Source organism: Mytilus edulis, chromosome 4 (genome assembly GCF_963676685.1).
Source record: "Mytilus edulis chromosome 4, xbMytEdul2.2, whole genome shotgun sequence".
Lineage (NCBI taxonomy): Eukaryota > Metazoa > Mollusca > Bivalvia > Mytilida > Mytilidae > Mytilus > Mytilus edulis.
Genome location: NC_092347.1, coordinates 24,914,639 through 24,934,704, shown reverse-complemented (window position 1 = coordinate 24,934,704; position 20,066 = coordinate 24,914,639). Strand labels below are relative to the sequence as shown.

At 31.7% G+C, this 20,066-nt stretch overlaps 1 protein-coding gene and 1 long non-coding RNA gene across 11 annotated transcripts in view; both read right to left on the bottom strand.

The window, feature by feature from the left end:
- LOC139521765 (coiled-coil domain-containing protein 171-like) overlaps positions 1-4,459 on the bottom strand; it is a 35,200-nt gene extending 30,741 nt beyond the window's left edge. For 4 of the 7 annotated variants that reach the window (XM_071315349.1, XM_071315354.1, XM_071315355.1 and 1 more), the window contains exons 1-4: positions 4,351-4,455; positions 1,557-1,681; positions 1,103-1,259; positions 671-750 (exon numbers count right to left, since the gene is read on the bottom strand). In XM_071315349.1, the coding sequence (XP_071171450.1) occupies positions 671-750; positions 1,103-1,259; positions 1,557-1,664 (345 nt within the window). In that variant the 5' untranslated portion in view covers positions 1,665-1,681; positions 4,351-4,455. Of the gene's footprint in view, positions 1-670; positions 751-1,102; positions 1,260-1,556; positions 1,682-4,015 lie in introns of all 7 variants that reach the window. The other 3 variants (XM_071315351.1, XM_071315352.1, XM_071315350.1) reach the window with 3 other exon arrangements.
- Positions 4,460-13,959: 9,500 nt separating this feature from the next.
- On the bottom strand, positions 13,960-19,311 carry LOC139519286 (uncharacterized). 4 transcript variants are annotated; one of them, XR_011663556.1, is made up of 7 exons: positions 19,269-19,311; positions 17,778-17,855; positions 17,292-17,405; positions 16,112-16,193; positions 15,379-15,456; positions 14,228-14,340; positions 13,960-14,008 (listed from the first exon to the last, which is right to left on the bottom strand). It is a non-coding gene; the product is annotated as an uncharacterized lncRNA (long non-coding RNA). The 4 variants fall into 4 exon arrangements; XR_011663555.1 differs by lacking the exon at positions 19,269-19,311 and adding an exon at positions 19,189-19,256; XR_011663557.1 differs by lacking the exon at positions 19,269-19,311 and adding an exon at positions 19,094-19,220.
- Positions 19,312-20,066: the final 755 nt, after the last annotated feature.

The following is a 20,066-nucleotide window of genomic DNA, read 5'->3' as shown; positions in this document are numbered from 1 at the left end:
ATTACCTGCCAATTCTCATCAACAGAAATTGAAAGGTGAAGCGAAAATCTTTGTTTAAAGCAATGTAGTGTTGAATAAAAATCGCACACTAACTTTCCTTTAAACCCTCATAACTTTGTCATTTCTCTATCTTTTTTCACGGTAGACAGACGATTGATTTTGAAATTGCGCGTCCAATCTTTTCCCATATCATAAACACCTATACACTGCATTGTTACCAAAAATACAACTGAACTTTAATGACCCAGTCACTGATTACAACCAAGTGACATATATGCGATTTATCTAATAGCCTGAACTGCTCGCGGTAACAGCCTGGTACATCAGAGGGCCATGTCAAGTGGGTGATAAACATGTCAGTTTCTTTATATTTTTGTCATTTTTCTCTGATCGAACTGCTATCCTGGGGATGCTATTTTGTATCAAGCAAAGTGTTCACTCTCCTTCTCATATAACCTCCTTGGTAGAACTTAAGTTTCAACATTGCCCCAGGATTCCTAAAATTTTCTGAAATTTAATTATTGTTATTTTTCTTCATATATCAGAAATTATGAAATTCCTAAAGGTACTTTAAAAAATGTCTCTGTGCTGTAAAAATAAAATTGACCTTTTGCAGTGATGAAAAATATTTTCAAAACCTTATACTTGTGTTCATAAATAATTCAAATACCTCAGTATTTGAACGACTGGTTGATTCAAGTCTTTCTTTTTCTACAGCATTTAAACGTCTTCTTAGCTGGGAAACTGTCTCTGTTAAAACAAAATATAAAATTTAAGCAGTCTATTTCAAAACATTTCAAATCTCTCTCTGAAAGACCTTTCCTTCAGATACATTTTTTTGTGATTCAGCACATACATAAAATCTATTGTAATGCAGTATTTTACTTATTGTTACTTTACATTTTTGTAGTGGCAAGTGCTACACACTACTCCAGTGAACAATGAACTAAGGTAAAATGCTATTATATAATTAACAATGGAGACGCTATAATTTTGTATTTGATTTTTTTTTTACTGATCTGACTGAAACATAATGAATCTGTATAAGAACAGACATCTCATTGACATAACAGTTATCATTGTGATTTTTTTACTACCTTACCTTGTTCAGCTTGCAGGTCTAACTGGAATTGTTTAACTTGTATTCTTAATTGATTGTTTTCAAGACGAAGTTTCCCATCTTCTTGTGATGGAGAAGATTTAGACAGATTCCAATCTTTGGTCGGACTACCAAACCCATAGGAAATATCTGCTCGCTTCTGAAATATTTCAGTTATCATGAATTGACAAGTTTTAATAGTGTATAATAATCCTTCATTCCACAACATGAAACTTTTAAAAGTCTACTAAGCTGTTGCATACAACTTCAGTGCTCTCTTACTTATTAATTTTATACATATTTGTACATCTGAACATGGCAGGTCAAAAAAATCATTTCTTTTTTTATTTGAAAAATGTCAGACAAAATAATTTCATAGATTCATACAATAATGATGACATGATGATGTCAAAACAAATGATAATTCTAAAACAGGTAAAGAAAGTTATCTACATACTGTATATCCTTGATAGGACTGTGTTCCAAAGTCATTCTCCTCCCCACTGCCTGCTGTCCCCATTTCTGTTGGCTGGTTGGGATGGTACATTTCACTGTTAGTCTCCATGATGTTACTTAAACATTCTGGAACAAAGCCAAATTTTAAAAACTTTAAACATTAGTGGGAGACTTAACATTTTGAAATGATAAATTACCATTTTACATCATGTACATAGCCAATTCTTTTCTTTATTTTACCTGAGAATTTCAGTCTCAATGTTTTGATGTATATATTTTAAACAAGTTCTTGGTCTACTTTTCCTCTCTCACCCTTCCCCCAAAAATATGTGTGTCAAGCCAACTATTATTATGTTAAAACATTAATATATCACAAAATCTTATTTGGAATAGTTTTGAATTCTGGAAAATTTATATGATAAAGAAATCTATGATGAAAACTCAATTATTCACTGATCTTTCAGGATGAACTAACTGATCCCTTGATAATTTTATGAGCCATCTTTAATTGGGTTAATTTTTATCATTATCGATTTCCTAGAATTCAAAATTATTCCAGATTCAAATAATTCCTTGTTATATGGTTTAATGGTAAAATAAAAGGCACACCAACTTTTTTTATGGGAAATGTAGGCAAAGATGATGTACTTGTTTAAAAATTGTAAATTGATTACTTTGATAGCAGTTAGGAATCTTCCACTGTTCCTTTACTAGTCTTATATGAGTGAACTTAACTTTTGATCATCATGACAGTGTAACCAGAGAGCATGATTCTACATTCAAATTAACTTTGTCTCCACTGGAAATTAAACCCTGGACTTCTGTGTAACAAGGCAGTATGTCTATTGACTGAGCTAAAGAAGTATGCTTAAGGCAGAGTATTTATCTACTATATTTACTATGGGGAGCTATCCTGTCACACTTCCCCCACGTCAAGAGTAAGTATATCATATAAGACTCTCACAACACATTACATAGCAAGAAATCCTCTCTAACCACCATTGGTTTGACAGTTGGGTGACAATGTAACCAGGGAGCATGATTCTACATACAGTACAAAATCAACTTTGGTCTCCACCGGGACTTAAACCCAGAACCTCTTTGTTACATGTACAAGGCAGTGCATATATACCAACTGGGCTAAAGAAGAACTTCCTTAGCTCAACAGCTTACGATTGAGTAAGTATCTACCACATTTACTAAGGGAAGCAATCCTGTCACACTAATATTCATTACATTATTGTTAAAGGAAACCAAATTATTTTTAAATTAATTGTTACTTTATTCATTTTCTTTATCTAGCAATACACCAACTTAAACATGATTGTAAAATAAGGCTCACCACAAAATATTTTAAAAAAGGGTGAGAGTGTGTAGGGTGCTAATTTGCTAAATTATTATAATGAAGGTAGTAATGCCCTTTTACGTTCAGTTTTGGCTACCGTTAGCGTGAAATTGGTTAAAATTTTACCCTGATTCGCCATAATATCCTTATTGTGATTCGTCAGTGGTCTCAAATAAAAATTAATATAATTCTTCAAAATCAGTCGAATTTTTTAAAGTCTAAAAGAAAGTGTACATTTTATCGTCATGCACCAAAAATGACTGTTAACGTCATTTGGCAAGAAATTTTACCGTTATTCGTCATGAAGGTACCCCCCATTAATACCCTCTATTATGTGTGGAATGCATGCAGAGTGTAACTGAATCCGGGTCCGTTGGTGCCCATTCACTTTCGTACCCACTCATGTTCGCCCCCTTTCACTTTCACACCCTACATGTTTGCGCCTAATTTTATTGGTTTTGTGTTTAATAACTTTGTAATAAACTTTTGGCAAGTGTATTCCTATAAGTATATCTGTTGTCATTGTCTCATTATTTTTTTTGGTGTTGAATAAATCTTAATCATGTTTTGGATAGTCAATAATAGTTTGTTAAAAAAGTAACAATCGTTTCTAAATAAAGTGGGATTCTGTCAACGTTTTATTTTGTGTTGAATAACTCTTAATCATGTTTTGGTTATGATAGTGTATAGCTATATTTTTTTGTTTCATTGTTTCAGATCAAAGGGACAAAACTGTTAAAAACAATTATCTTTTGTGTTTTTCATTAAGCTAAATTTATACATTCACATTCAGCATTTCAACCTAAGCAATTTAAAACAACAATCATGATTTTCCAATAATTCAACTGGAATTTGAACTAAAATTGGGCGTGAACGTGTAGAATGCGAACACACATTGAGTACAAACTTGCGAGGTGCAAACATGTAGGGTACGAAAGTGTATTGGTCGCGAACAGACCTGATACCAGTGTAACTGTAAGGGAGCGAACATGATTTACACAAGGAACCTAATCAAAAATAATCATAATGGTGTTTGAAAACTTGCAGTCAAAGACATATATACAGCAATTAAAAGTCTGACTGAAGACTTATCCAACCATTAAAAAAAAGCATACAAGACAAGCACTGACTGCATGAGCTCTGCTGATATGCAAAATGACTTCCAATATTTAAGGCAGTTCGCACTGTTTCTTTCATTCAGTGATCTATTGATAATATACCTTCTGTGAATTTTTCGAATTCAAACTGCACGTTTGTTATGACACCATAAATTTAATTACATTGCTTTTTAGCAGACAACGGCAAAATTCGAAAATGTGTGCAAGTCCAAACTGGTCAAAGATTAATATTTGATAAACAAGCAACTGATTTAATGATTAGTGCAAGAATTTTTTAGCGAAAATTTCCAAATTCAAAATCATTTACGAGTTGTCTCGTTAGCTTTTCTTACTATGAGTTTGTTGCTGAAGTTGAAAAAGCAAAAATGTCTATATAATTTCCAAGTTTGTTTAGACCGCCATTAAAGTTGTTGATACTTCCGGTTGTTCCGATCTTTTTTCAAATATCCAATTTCATTGGTCAATAGTAAAGGTAAAGGCTATTGTTACAGTATTTCTGTATCGCTTAAGTTTTGTCTATGTTTACATGTTTACAGACCCCCCCCCCTTTACATATCGGCCTCATATCTTGACTTACATCTAGAAATTGACAATGAGGATTGATTGGAAACAAAACTTTACGACAGAGGAGATGATTTCAGCTTTCCATTTGCGAACTCCATTTCTAAGTAGCAACATTCCAGCAGCATGCACCTGCATATACGGTGTATATGTTACAGTAAATAGGTGAAATTAGGAATTACACGTAATTACTAAACAATTCAGTAAATACCTGTAATTACTAATCAATTTAGGAATTACATGTTTTTACTGATTGTTTCAGTGATTACAGGTATTTACTGATTTTTTTGGTCATGTTTACAGCTATTTACTAAGTTGATATTTTGTATTAAATTTGAGACTAATTCAAGAAACCAAGTAAGAAAGTAACGGGTTAGGGATTGTAGGGATTACTTAAAGTTAAAGAAATCAAAGACTTTATGTTCTATAGTTTTGTTTATGAATTGAGACTGGATAATGGTTGTTTTATAATTTTTGAAACTTGATAAAAAATCATTTGCACATTGCAAGACAATGATATAATCCAAATATGAGAAACACATTTGCAAGAAGTTTAAAGTCAAATTCGCCAGTTCTTTTTGATGATAGACATTCTATTATGCCAAATTTGATTGAAAGATCTTGATTTTTCATAATGAAACATTAAATTCTGGATTTTTTACATATCAATCAGACCAACCTTATATATGAAATGATTAAATTCCTCTGTAAAATAAGGTTTAACTCCGACTTCTCTTGTCAGACTTTTTCGATGAAGCTGACATTCTTCATCAATAGAATTATAATCAAAGTGCTGGATAGCACATGTGGAAAGTTTGCAACGGTAGATTGTAATTTTTCAAATAGATTATAAATATGTAGATTGTGTGGTTAACTTTTTTTCCTACTTAAAAAAAACCCAACTTTAATCAAGTAATATTTGTAACAGGATGCTGCTACGAAGTCTCCACCAAAACAAAGCTCTCAAAATTAGTCATCCCCACGGTCGCCTGACATTGGCCATAGTCCAATACAAATTGGTCTGGTCTAGTAAAGAGACACAGCATCGTAAACTAAGGACAAAGCACAAGTCCTTATCAAATTGGACAATCAAAATCTCAAACACATCAAAAAAATATCGTATTTTATACCTCCTATTGGTTCAAAAATGTTTATTTTTTTGGCATTAAAATTGAAATATCTTTGTTAACTCCTCAGTGACATATATCTTTTATAATATTTGTCAAATAAGCTGTACTGAAATTTATCAATTCTAAAGTTTAGAAATTTACAAAATTGGAAATCTTTTTATTTTTCGATATTACCCCTATTTCTGCTATTAGTTCAACAGAAAAAGTACTTTAACAAAGAAATTCTATAAAGTGTACTAGGATAAAGTTTATTTATAGAAAAAAATAGCGAAATCCTATATTTAAAAAAGAAATATGGTTTTATACCTGCAAGCCCCATTAACGTGCTTAATATAGCAAAAAGGTATGTAATATTTTAGGATGATCACTTTTTGATAATATTCATTGATCTTTTATCTCCACTGACCATATTACAACATTGTTTTAACAGTTAGTAAATAGCTGTAAAAAATCATTTAAAAATTAGTAATTACTGGTAATAACTAGGCAGATTCAGGAATTACATGTATTTACTAAGTGCATCGGGAATTACATGTAATTCCTAAATTTTAGTAATTACATGTAATTCCTAATTTCACCTATTTATTGTAACATATATATCTCCCAATTTGTACGATATTCCCGTGCTTGCATTTCCTACCTTTATTTTCTTGATAGAGGATTGTTGTTCACAAGGAAGCTATTAAATCAAGAGTTCCAAATGGTGAAGTTGAAATCATCTCTTCGTAAATTTTATGAACGCCATCACGAGTTGGTTGACCGTTATGGAATATCTTACAAAAATGATATTGGATATGTTCCTTACGTTGTAACTACAATCCCTTTCCCTTTCATAAATGTGACCTACAGAATAAGACTATTTACCGGATTTGTTATCTCATAAGCAACACAACGGGTGCCACATGTGGACTCAGGATCTGTTTACCCCTCCGGAGCACCTGAGATCATCCCTAGTTTTTGGTGGGGTTCGTGTTGTTTATGCTATAATTTTCTATCTTGTGTCATGTGTACTATTGTTTGTCTGTTTGTCTTTTTCATTTTTTAACCATGGTGTTGTCAGTTTATTTTCGATTTATGAGTTTGACTGTCCCTCTGGTATCTTTCGTCACTCTTTTTCACAGTTATTTTTGTAGAATTTGAACAGAGACTTTTAGAAAGATAAGGATTTTAAATTAAAATAAACGAAAGCCTTTTGTAACTTTTAACAAAATACGGTTCATATCATGCTGTGTAAAAAATAATACAACTGCATGGGTCATGGAGCTATTTGAAAAGCTAGATCTCTTATCATTAAAAAATAAAATAAAATTGGTTTATGATTACTTTCTGGTGCATGCCTTGTTTCACTGTATTGTTACAGCAAAAACCCATTGAGTGTGTAAGTTAATGTAATATATGATCTATAATTAGCTTGCTTGTTAGCTGAACCGTGAACTCATTATTAGGTAAGTTATACTACCCCTTAGTCGGAGTAGTGTAAGCCTACAAACAGATAGAGTTTTTTTTTGTCAAACTAGTTTACCATTAAAGGAGGGTAGTATACCTAACAAAATAACGACTTTGGTTAGCTAGGAAGCAAGCTAACCAAAGATATAACCTTTACCTACACAAGGCATTTCGCTGTAATAATTACATTCTTTAAAATCAGTTTCATGTAAATAGATCTCAATTATAGTGGGCTTTCAGAAAATAGAAATGCAATCGACGTCACTGGACAGACTCGTTTTTTTGTGCTACTAAACAAACAGAGAAAAAATATCTACATATTCTATTAAAATGACAGGGGTGCTACCAGATGAGCTGCGTAGATTATTGACGCACGTTCGTTTTGTTGATCATTTTACTTTTCGATAACCAGATTTTCAAATTTTGGGGAAATTTAACTGGGGTTGGACCAAAACCTTATGCTACTAAGCAATGCTTTATGGTATGGCAGTCGAAAGGGAACGACGCTGGATAGAGTTTTGCGACCACCATGTTGTTGACCAATATAGGGGCTTCTACTAATTACTAGTATCTGAGACTACTGAGGCTTGTTTAGAGGGGGGGGGGGTATCAATATCCCATATCCCATTAAGTTTTTATCCCAATATCCCGTATCCCTATAATGTTTACCCCTAATATCCCAATAATTTTTTTTTACAAATATCCCATATCCCTAAAACTATTTTGAAATATCCCAAAAAATCATTATAAATTCATTCCCAAGCCCATTTTTTTCCTCATCATCACAACGTCAACAATTTTGACTGGGAAAACAAACTGTGTTAAAGGAAATTTACAGTGCATACTTCCAGTGTTAAATAAGAATATATATGTCCAAAAGATGAAGTGTTCCATCTTAGAGACTTGTATAACAATCTCTTTTTATGTGATCTTAAACGATAAATTTAGTGTAAGGGGTCTAATTTCAGACTTTTTTTTTTTAATTGTTCAAACCGTGATGCATATGACTGTAAAATTTCATTTTGATAGCATTCTTCTTTTATTGATAAGAAACTTCACCCTACACGTTAACTATGTTGGAAAGAACAGAAGGACTCAATGTTGTCTCTTGTCCGAGATTGCTCTGACATCCAACGGCTGTTTTGCCAGACAAGCTGAGACTGTGGGACGTCAGAGCACGTCCATATCAAACAAAAAGTGGATATTTAGCATGCAAGTTCAATAACTCAAAATTTAACACAAGAAAGCTTTCTGCTAATGTACCTACATTACACTTTAACCTTGCTTTGCAAAGAAACAACACAACATTTGACTCTGTGATCTTGAAATTTATGAATTACATAGATCCCAATATTTTTGTTACTTTTTTTTAATTTCCTTCCTCACAACACCAGTAATAGAAAGAAAACATATTAATTTAGTAATTATTCGTTATTAACATAGTTTATACGACGAAATATCTACTTTTTGATATGGGACGTGCTCTGACGTCCCTCGGCCCCAGCTTGTCTTGCAAAACAGAGCAATCTGTGCAACGTGGAGACCTCTGAAGATCCTCGCCACGTAAAAAACAAGAGGTAAAACACTAGAAAATATCCTGTAATCATATAAAGCATCAAAACAAATAAAAACATTGACAACAATAAGGCTTAACTCATCAGATGGATACATCTAACAAAAATCTATAATTATTTCAAGAAAATTATCAATGCATATGAGCATATGAGCATATAATATATAAAAAAAGATGTGGTATGATTGTCAATTGCCAAGAGACCATGTAACACAGAAATTAACAACTATAGGTCACCGTACGACCTTCAACAATGAGCAAAGCTCATACCGCATAGTTAGCTATAAAAGGTCCTGAAATGACAAATGTAGAACAATTCAAACGAGAAAACTAACGGCCTAATTTATGTATAAAAAAATGAACAAAAAACAAATATGTAACGCAGCAACAAACGACAACCACTGAATTAAAGACTCCTGACTTTGGACAGGCACATACATACAGAATGTGGCGAGGTTAAACATGTTAGCGGAATCCCAACCCTCCCCTTAACCTGGGACAGTGGTGTACAACATAAAAACGAACTATACAAATCAGTTGAAAAAGGCTTAACTCATTAGATGGATACAAATAGAAATACATCTAACAAAAACAGAGAGTGGACGTGACCGAGTACTTGTACATCCCATAAAAAAAAGACACACAGTACAGATCTGAGAGTACTCGCAGTTACTGACAGCTAGTTCAATGCCAATTACAACTAATAAAAAGTAATGCATCTGAGACTAAATTATCAATCATTACACATCCAGCATCCAATGGCACGGTAAACAACATCTCCGTAAAAATGAGGATGTGCTATCCCGTTAGAAATAAGTTTTCTACAGGTAGAACCAAACTTCAAAACCAAATCTAGAATTTAGTAAAGATTTTAAGTGATTTGTGGTAACGAAATCCCTGACTTAATAATTTACCAGTAATACATATATTTCGTTCATTAAAATCCAAAACGTTACAACAGACACGGGCAAAGCGGAGGAGTTGTGATATACAAACACCGTAAGATAGTGCCAAAGGAACATCACCATCTAAAAAAGGAAAATTAACAATAAGGAACGAGGTATGGAAAGCAAAACAAATACTTTTAAAATTATCAGTACACATGAGCATATAAGTCAATACTTTTCGCTTGGGTTTGGATGACTTTTAAATAAAACGACCATAAACTCAATTAAAATCAACAAAGCACTAAAATGACCTTTAATATTAAACTTTTTTGGGCAATTTTATTAAGGACTATCAAATGAGATGTAAATATTTCTGTCCGTAACTTTTAAATTCGACATATTTTTTTTTCATGTTAAAAGTTCAATATCCTTATAAATGCATCAATATCCCATATCCCATTTACTTTTAGGACAAATATCCCATATCCCTAAAATTAAAATGGCAAATATCCCGTATCCCAATATACCCTATACAAGTCTCACTACTATGACACATATTATGTGTAGCTAGTATGTAGCCTGGGATCCTTGTTCACATGCTCGCTTCTAAGAGGAGGTGGTTGGATAAGAACCCAAGGCAACTATTTATGCTACATTCAAGTTAATGGGTCACATCAATTCTTTTTAATAAAAAAATAAACAAATGTTTTATATATTTGTATCTTCACAAAGTTTTCTTCATTTAGAGGTACACATTTTCTCTAGATTCTTCAAACATCTTCCTACATCTATTAAAGTGGCACTAGCTACAAAATATATAAAAAAAAAACGAAAATGGGATTTTTTTTGTTCAATAATTAATGAAAGTGAAAAAGTTAAATAATAATTCGCGTTTAGCAAAAAGTATGGTTCAGTTTTGACAAAATAAGCTAAGAAACATTAAAGGTTAAGTATACACTTGCAAGTAAATAATTCGACCTAATTGAATCCGTATTCATGTGAATCTCAATTTAACCCCTTGGCTAGAGATGGATAACGCATCAATCGCGCCTGGTCAGTCTTTTAAAGGAAAAGAATGTCAACATTGAAAGTGGAACGAAGTTAAATCATTTGATTGCCTGATTCGATCGTCAAAAAAATCGGTCTTATACAGGTAAACACGATGGTTATATGTATTTTTAATCTATAATCATAAATTATATACTAGTAGATCTAGAACAATCAAATCACAATTTCTCTTTAAGGAGGCTCGCGGGTACAAACATTTCAGCAAAACATTTTTTTTTTTTCATTACAAATCTTATTTATTACATGTACTATTAATTATTACTTTATCATGTGATACAAAAATCAACCAAAACAATCGATTCGGTTTGGCCCTAGATGACTTTTTTGTTAAAATAAAATGTTTAAATCATTGAAAAGGCTCCTAATTATCTCCCTTTGGTGCAAAAATGCCATTTTTTTGGCATTAAAATTGAAATATATTTTTTCATCGGTGACCTATGTGTTTTATTATTGTTTTCAAATAAGCTGTACATAAATTTAATAATTGTAATATTTAAGCGATATCTGTAATTTACTTCTTTTTTTTTATTTCGATATTACCTCTATTTCTCCTATTAGTTCACCAAAAGGACATTAACAAAAATGTATGCTTCTTTCGGAGGCGGATTGTAAGCTTAAATGAACAGTTACCCCATTTTTTATTTCATTTTTTCTATTAAGTATATGATAAAGTTCATTTATAAAAAAAAATATAGCGAAATCCTTTAAAAAAAAAAAGAGTTATACCCGCGAGCTGATCAGCGAACATCTTTAAATGTCAGGGTTTTAATCATGAAGCAATTGTGTAACTGTTAAAGACAGATAGACAGAGAACAGATCTCTGTTAAATCCTTTTGACTATAAATTAATCAATTTGTGCCCATAAAATTAATTTATTCCTTTATTCTAGAAGAAATTATCAAGACAAATTTCTGGTGGAAAAAGTAACTTGTAGAGGTTCGAGTCCTGCTGATTGTTTCATGTTTAGCTAAAAACTATTTGAATCCATATGCACATTGGAAGTTTCAGATCACGACTCTTTTGCAATCTAATTTGAAAATGTAGATCTCTAATTTCGTTATACTACATATTTAGTATACTTTTGAGTATCAAAATCCTGCGTAGGAAAAGATTCATCAAACTTATTTAAATGAATTCGGACCTTCCCTTATCTGACCACCAGCATGGCTAAAGGTATTACTCCCAAAGGTATTGTGAGGTGACATGTCCAGGTATTCAAGCGATTTCCTGTCGGACTTGCAAGTTCATGCATCGTTTCACTTCTGAGGGTATTGATCAGTGTACACGGACCATAATTTGTAACTTTCCATTTTGAACTATCAGGTGTATAAATTATAATTATACATCTCTGTCATGCGTGTCCGATAGTGATATAAGTACTATTCATTAGGGACGGCATCAAAAGATCGATGTAGGGTAAAAAACTTAAATCAAATAGTTTGGGGGTGGGGGGGGGGGGGGGTCAACATTGCTGCAAGTTTTGTTAATCTAAAATCGATTTTACATATATCCATATAGGTAAATCAATTTTTCCCAAATTAAGTTAAGAAGGGGGTAGGGGGGTCAGCGAAAAAACTATGTGAATTAAGTTTTTTTATCCTACATTGAACTTTTGATGTCCTCCCTTACTAAAAAGAAAGTTACAGAACTATAGAAACATATATTTTGTTTTATTTGGGGTATAAGTTTTGTCGATAAAAGCCAGTTTGCGGAGCAAATGCAATGCAATGCATATGACAGAAAATCTTATCATGTTGGACAGTTGTAAAATCTCTTTTATTAAAAAGAATTAGGAACATTTATTTCGTGGGAAATGATAAGAAGAATCCGTTTTAAAATGTTTAAAAGACCAAAAAAAGAACGAAGTTGAAGAGCATTGAGGACCAAATATTCGGCCTAAAAAATTGCCAAATACAGATAAGGTAATCTAGCTATTCCTGAGGTAGAAAAGCCTTAGTATTTCAAAAATTCAAAGTTTTGTTAGCAGTAAAAGCATACTATTTAAATTTTTTACAAGTAAATATATCACTCCCAACATTTGAGTATCCGGCCCAAAATCCTAAAGGCGCACCTGTCAAGACAGTGGCATATATGAGGGTAGTAATGCCCTTAGGTTGGTCCCCTCCGTAAAACATTCAGTATGCCTTCGGTATATACAAGTATTAATATTAGGTATTGTCAAGAATTTCAATAACGGCCGGGAAACAGACTATAATGCCCTTTACCGTCAGGCGTCAGACGGTCATTTTCGGCTACCGTTAGCGTCAAATTGATTAAAAATATCCTTACCGTGATTAGTCAGAGGTCTCAAACTTGAAAAAAATTACGTGATTCGTCAAAATAATTCGATTGTTTTATCGTCTAAAAGAACGTGGACATTTTATCGTCATGCACCAAAAATTACCGTTAACGTCATTTGGCAAGAAATTTTACCGTTATTCGTCATGGCGGGACCCCCATTACCACCCTCATATATATAATATTCTATTGACAGTGACCTGGACTACATGCGGACTGGTTTTGTCTTTTGTTTAAGTGCATATAATTGAGAATGAAAATTGGGAATGTGTCTTTATTTTTTTTGCAAGGAGAGGTAATATTTCAAAAGAGAGACAAAAGACACCAAAAAAACTCAAAGGTCGAAAAAAAAAATCGACACATATGTGCCAAAGATACAACAACCCGACCGAAGAGCAGAAAACTCAACACATCGATAGAATCCTGAGTGCGTAAAGCCTTTTTTGTTTGGTTTCACCGTACGCATTTCCCTATTCACGGTTCATTAAGCCGCTATTCATTTATTGGTTAATGTATTTGGCGGGTAAATTCTGTCGAGACCGGAAGTCATGATCTAACACTGGAACTGCAAAAAATCTAAAACACCTATTTACGATTTAATAACTTGACTTTGTGGTTGGAAATTCATTGTATTATCAGTCAGGTAAGTCTTATTCTTTCTCTATTGACACAAAATGGCCCTGTCACTGTGTAATTTAATGTTAACCGATATTATGAATGTTTATAGCTTGATTGACGAGAGCGAGTCAATATTCTTATATAGCTACTTCAGAAGAAAAAATCAAAATCACTGAAACTGAACTTCCTACACAAAATTGACACCAGGGGTCCTTCACTATTAATGCTAGAATAGTGCTTTCTGATTGGAGAGTATTTTTAGCTTCATATTAATGGTTTGAAATATAGTAACATAAGGTATTTCCCCAAAAAAATAACTTATCAAAGAGAGGTAACTCTTGCTTATTTTTTACTACTTACTGTCAATCATTAATCAAAATACACTATAGTCTGTTTTAAAAATTAATTTCTGAAAATAAAAAAAAGAAAACAGTTTGTAACTTCATAACAACAGAAAAGAGGATAAACAAATGACCAAAACAAATTATTGAATATTTTTAAAGATTGATTGAAGAAATTATTTAACTTGATTCTTAAAATAATTCAATTTGATTCTTAAAATAATTCAATTTGATTCTTAAAATAATTCAATTTGATTATTAAAATTATTTAATTTTGTTATACTTACATTATCTTAAGTGTGCCTTCATTGATATCCTGTTTTAGTTCTTTGTATGTCAAATCGTATCTTTCTAATTTTGTAGTCTCTTTCTGACCCTCAGATTCATTCCAATATATAACCTGTAAATAATGTATATACATTTTATTTAAGCTGTCTTTAAAAGTTTGATTTATTTTCAGTCTAAAGATAGTGTTATTAGTATGCAAACATTTTTTTAATCATGCTGTAAAAACAATATATAAAGCAAAAAAATTATATTGTCGCACAAGAAGAAAACTAACACTAATAAGCAAAGCAACATATGGTATCATAGAGCAACACAAAGCAACATAAAGTAACACTTATAAGCAAAGCAACATATAGCATCATAAAGCAACATAAAGTAACACTTATAAGCAAAGCAACATATAGCATCATAAAGCAACATAAAGTAACACTAATAAGCAAAGCAACATATAGTATCATAAAGCAACATAAAGTTTATTAGTCAAAGTATAAGCTATGAAGGCATTATTTAACAAGGGAAATAGAAGTTTGTTTCATTTAACTGAATTAGCCAATGCCTGCACCACACACTAAAATAGTCTGTATTTGTGGCAGCTATGTATTCATCTGACATTAATTGTTGAGGGATGCAGGTTATGGTGTTGTGTGATCTATAACACCTTGCATGTGAAACAAAGGTTATTGTATGTTATCAAAAGCATGCATCAAGTATCATTTGAGTTACTAGTATTTAATTCCATTTTAAAACATCAGGGGAAACCATTTTGTTAATGTAAAAAGGATAACAGGCATGAGATATTAACCACTCACCAAAACTTAATAATATCAATTTCCCAGTTTTTATTTTAAAGAGATGTGACAGTGAACCTTCATGCACACCCAAAATATTATGAAATGTTGTTTACCCTAAAAGTTTTTCGCCTTGCCAGATAATGGACTATTTTCCCATTGTAAGTTGTTAATTTGTTTGACCCCTCATCCCAAGTATGAAGAAGGTATTTGTTCTTAAACCAGCATGGTGGTTTTTCCAATAATTCATGTGGAGACATTGTCTTTGCTGGATTTTTATATATCACGACCCCCCTCGCAAAAAAAAAGTAGAAATGACTATATATATTATATGACATGTGAATACATTAAGACTGACTTACCTTAATATTCTTTGACCTTGTTTTTTCAATGTAACATATACTTCTATGTTTACAGGTTATATATAAAAAATCTTCTCTCTATATAAATCAAAGGATATAAAATAAATGGATATTTAGTAATTGCACATGTGACAAAATTGCACCAAAATAAATGCATACAAAAAAAAAGTTATCAATGAACTGGGCTTTTATTTATGTTGTTCATGTTGACAGTCCATGAAGAGTCTTCAACAATGAACAAATAATTTCTATTCCAATGTATATATGTAAGTAAGTTCAGTTATCTCCCTAGAAAATATTTTAGACCATGATAATGTTAGTCCATTTAGTCTTCAACAATGAACAAATCATTCATATTTCAATGTTTAGCTTAGTTAGTTCAATTATCTCCCTTGAAATATTTTAGACCATGATATTGTTAGTCCATGTCGTCTTCAACAATGAACAAATCATTCATATTTCAAGGTTTAACTAAGTTAGTTCAATTATTTGTCTTGAAATATGTTATACCATGATAAGTTAATTCATGTACTTTCTCAGGATGTGTACTGCAACTGTGTTAAGTTTAATAAGTGTCAGTTCATTTTTGAGTTCTGGTTAAAAGACATACATGGACAGAGTAATTCTATATACCCCCCCCCCCCCAAAGAAAAAAATTAATTGTGTATAAAAACTGACTTTATATATGACTATATATTATATCATATATGTGAATACATTAAGACTGACTTACCTTAATATTCTGTGAGCTTGGTGTCTCAATTTAACATACTTCTATGTTTACAGGTTATATATATAAATAATTCTTCTTCTCTCTATATGAATTAAAGAATATAAAATAAATGGATATTTAGTAAATGTACATGTGACAAAATTTCACCAAAATGTATACAAAAAACAATTTATCAATTAAAACAGGGCTTTTATTCGTGTTGTCCATGTTGACAGTCCAGGTAGAGTCTTCACCAATGAACAAATCATTTATATTTCAATGTTTAAGTAAGTTAGTTAAATTATCTCCCTTGAAATATTTTAGACCATGATAATGTTGATGCATGAAGTGTTTAACAACGAACAGATCATTCATATTTTAATGTTTAACTAATAATGTTAATTCAATTATCTCCCTTGAAATATATTAGACCATGATAATTTTCATTCATGTACTTATTCAACATATTCAATGATTGGGTTAATGTGGATCTGCTTACCCTTCCAGAGCACCTGAGATCACCCCCAGTTTTTGGTGGGGTATGTGTGTCTCAGTCTTTATTTTTCTATGTTGTATTTAGTGTGTGTTGTTTGTCTGTTTATCTGTTTATCTGTTTCTTTTTTAGCCTTGGCTTTTTCTTTGTTTTTTTACTTATGAGATTGAAGGTGCCTTTAGTATCTTTGGCCACTCTTTTACACATTTTTTAATGAACACAACACCATTTAGATGTATTATACAGTTGTGATGAGAAAAGAAAACAGCAGTTATACATTAAAGTATGCATGCTTGCTTTAAATTATAAAAAAAACAATAACTGTTCTAAATCCTACAGAGAACAGCCTATAAAGTCATTGTCCATATAATATGTTAAATCCACCAAAATAGATGAATGTTTTCCACATATTAGTTATTAAAAGTTTATGTCTCTTCCTATATTAAAAAATATCAACATGCATTTTTTTCAAGGGAAATAATTCTATGAATTTATATGATGTATGAAAGCAGTCTCTTTAGAAGTATAATCATGACATATTTCATCTTCTTCTGTAATGTTATTTGTGATTGTTTTTGTTATGTTACTGGTTAACTAAAAAGTGACAAGCACAACATCTCAATATTCATTATATAAATTAAATACATGTTCAAGAGCTTACAACCTGTACATGATGTACATGCTACAGTGTGTAATATTGTTACTTACCTTTACAATGAGGTCAAATATATAAATAATACTGAATCAGTATTATTAGTATGGTATTAATAACTAGTATTTGATGCAGTATGTCTATGTGGCCAAACTGTGACAAATGGTGTCCTAAAAAAAAGTACTTTAAAATGTATTTGTATGTTACATGTATTTGTACATTTAAAAAATGAGTGTAATATTTTTTCTGTCTATTTGAAATAACATAAAAAATGTGGTGCACACTGTCAAATAACCCGCTATGCGCGTTATTCAGTGTGCACCAAATTTTCTATGTTAATTCTTCATAGACAGAAAAAATATTACAGTCATTTTTTACATGTAGGCAATAAGTGTGTTTAAGAATTCAAATTTTACTTGCTTTAAAAAGATAAAAAAAAAAAACTATGAATATGTGCGAGCAAATACAGCATTATTACATTGCATGCTAGTTTCACTAGTCTTATAATTAAAAAAGTTAAAGCTTAAAGTACATGTACTAACCTTTACAGCAGGAATAAATGTATATTTCCGGTATCTTGATTCTTTGTAAAACAAAAAAAGTTGTTTATAGTCTGTCAACTACAAATAAAGTAAAAATACATTTATCAATTAGAATTCTGGTTTGTTTTCAAAATTACTTGTATAATTATGTGCTTCTGAAACTACTTGCAATAACATGTGTTATCTCTATGTGATTTATTGGACTAAAAGTTCAAAAGAGAAGTGCATAATCATGATAATGGCAATACATCAATAATGTTCTGAGAAATGCATTCATTAAGTTTAAGCAAATGTGAGAGTGTTGTTAAATGTGATGTGTAAAGAAAGAATTCCATTTTGTATCATTTGCTGCAGTATACAGATGACATTACATGAAGTTATAAGTGGCAGATCAACTAATTTTATGTGTTGCGCCCACTGACTGCCTCAGAGGGGTCCTGCTCTGGTCATGCGCCAGTGATTCGGTATATAATTAATAAATGTTTTACTCTGGTTGTCATCTGTTGCATTATATATTTACAGTACATAAGGTTGTAATTTGTTGCAGTACATGTATATAAAAAATTTACAGTATGTCATGACTTATGTCACTTATGAGGTTGTCAATTGTTGCAATATACATGTACATCTCTACATGTATCTAGTTAGTAATATTATGCCTTAGTCTATGGAAGATTGAACATTTAGTTTTACATAAATCATTAAACAATTAGGACAATTGATCATGGCTTTAAATTGTACTCATGATACTCATTGATATTGATCCTTGATTGCTGCATATGTATATCTATGTGACCCTTAGGCAATGCTTACAATTAGGTAAATCATATTTGATAATCTGTAAGGTTAAAGAAAGGATTGTAATCAGAGACCTCATTATGAGTTAAGGGTGACAGCTAGGTTTTGAATGACTACCCCCCCCCCCCTCTTTCCTTTTGCCAAAATCAAAGATTTTATATACAATTTTGAAAACAGGATTTAATCATTGAATGATATTCCCAATAAAAGCCTTATGGGCAAGCTTTATCATTTCTTTTGAAAAAAAAAAAAAATGACTATAGATTCAGGGGACAAAAATTTCATACTCAAAATGATTTTTTTTTCCCCACATACTAACACACCATTTTTTTGTCAAAATTATTACTTCAAAGCACGATTGGTCCCTATAACTTCGAAAAATAAAGGTACTTTAAGGTATAATCAATTCTTTATTACATTTTTTGAACGTTAAAAAAAAAAATCCTACCGTCTTCCGCAAAAACTCTCCATGAGAAATCGCTTTTTCTCAAATAACATGCTTCAAAAATAATTTTTACCTGTATTTATATTAATATTGTTTTATATTATCGTCATGCAATATCCTTTCAAGTCAAAATAAGTTGTTCAATAAATGATAATAGGTATAACCAACCGTCGTGATTCCCGTGCGTAATAAGAGTGATGACCTAAGCAATTTTAAAGTCATTTTTTTCCTGGAGTTATCTACCCTACCTTATGCTCTTTACGAAAGGAGGTCGTTTTCTGAAGTAGCTATCTTATATACTGTATATTTATGATATATACCTCCTGTTTATGGCTAGAATATGTCTTATTGTTATCAGTCCAGATATTCATCTCAAGTCATAACTCCTGTCGATGAAAGTTAAATATCAAATATGCGAAAATTAAAGTTGCCATATTTTAAATGAGCTAATATGGGAATCGAGTGGACCGGTATACATGTAAATGCTGATATTTAAATTTTTAACAGGTTATGGACAACCTACCAAAAGGGGAACTGTTCCCCAAATGAGTAACAATCCTTCATTTGAGTAATCATTTGGAGTGCTAAAAAAACTAAATTTTCGTAAGAGTCTTTTTATTTAAAATGGCACACATTCTCAATCTCAATCTTAAAGCCTGTTGGCACGAATTGTATCAATGTGTGGTTTTCCTCTCTGGTGCGTTTTCCTCAACATATTTTCTTCTCTGTGCTTTAAATTGGTATGCGCTGGTTAAGATTGGGATTGTGGAACAGCAGTATTAAATCTGCCCGTTCTGTCAATGTAATGTGCCACTGTTTGTAGTTTGGCTTTTGTCTCTTCTGTGTTCTCGCCGTCCAGTCTTGTTAGCATAGTAGCTAAATTAAAGTTTCTGACCCCGACCTCTGGATATTTGTGGTAACATATCTTCTTGTTCGTTTTCATAGCAGGGACATTCCAGAAGAAAATGTTAAGGCATTTCAGGTGCTCCACATATTCATGAGATATGCAGCAAATTCTCCAAAAAATGATTACCCCTATCTTGATT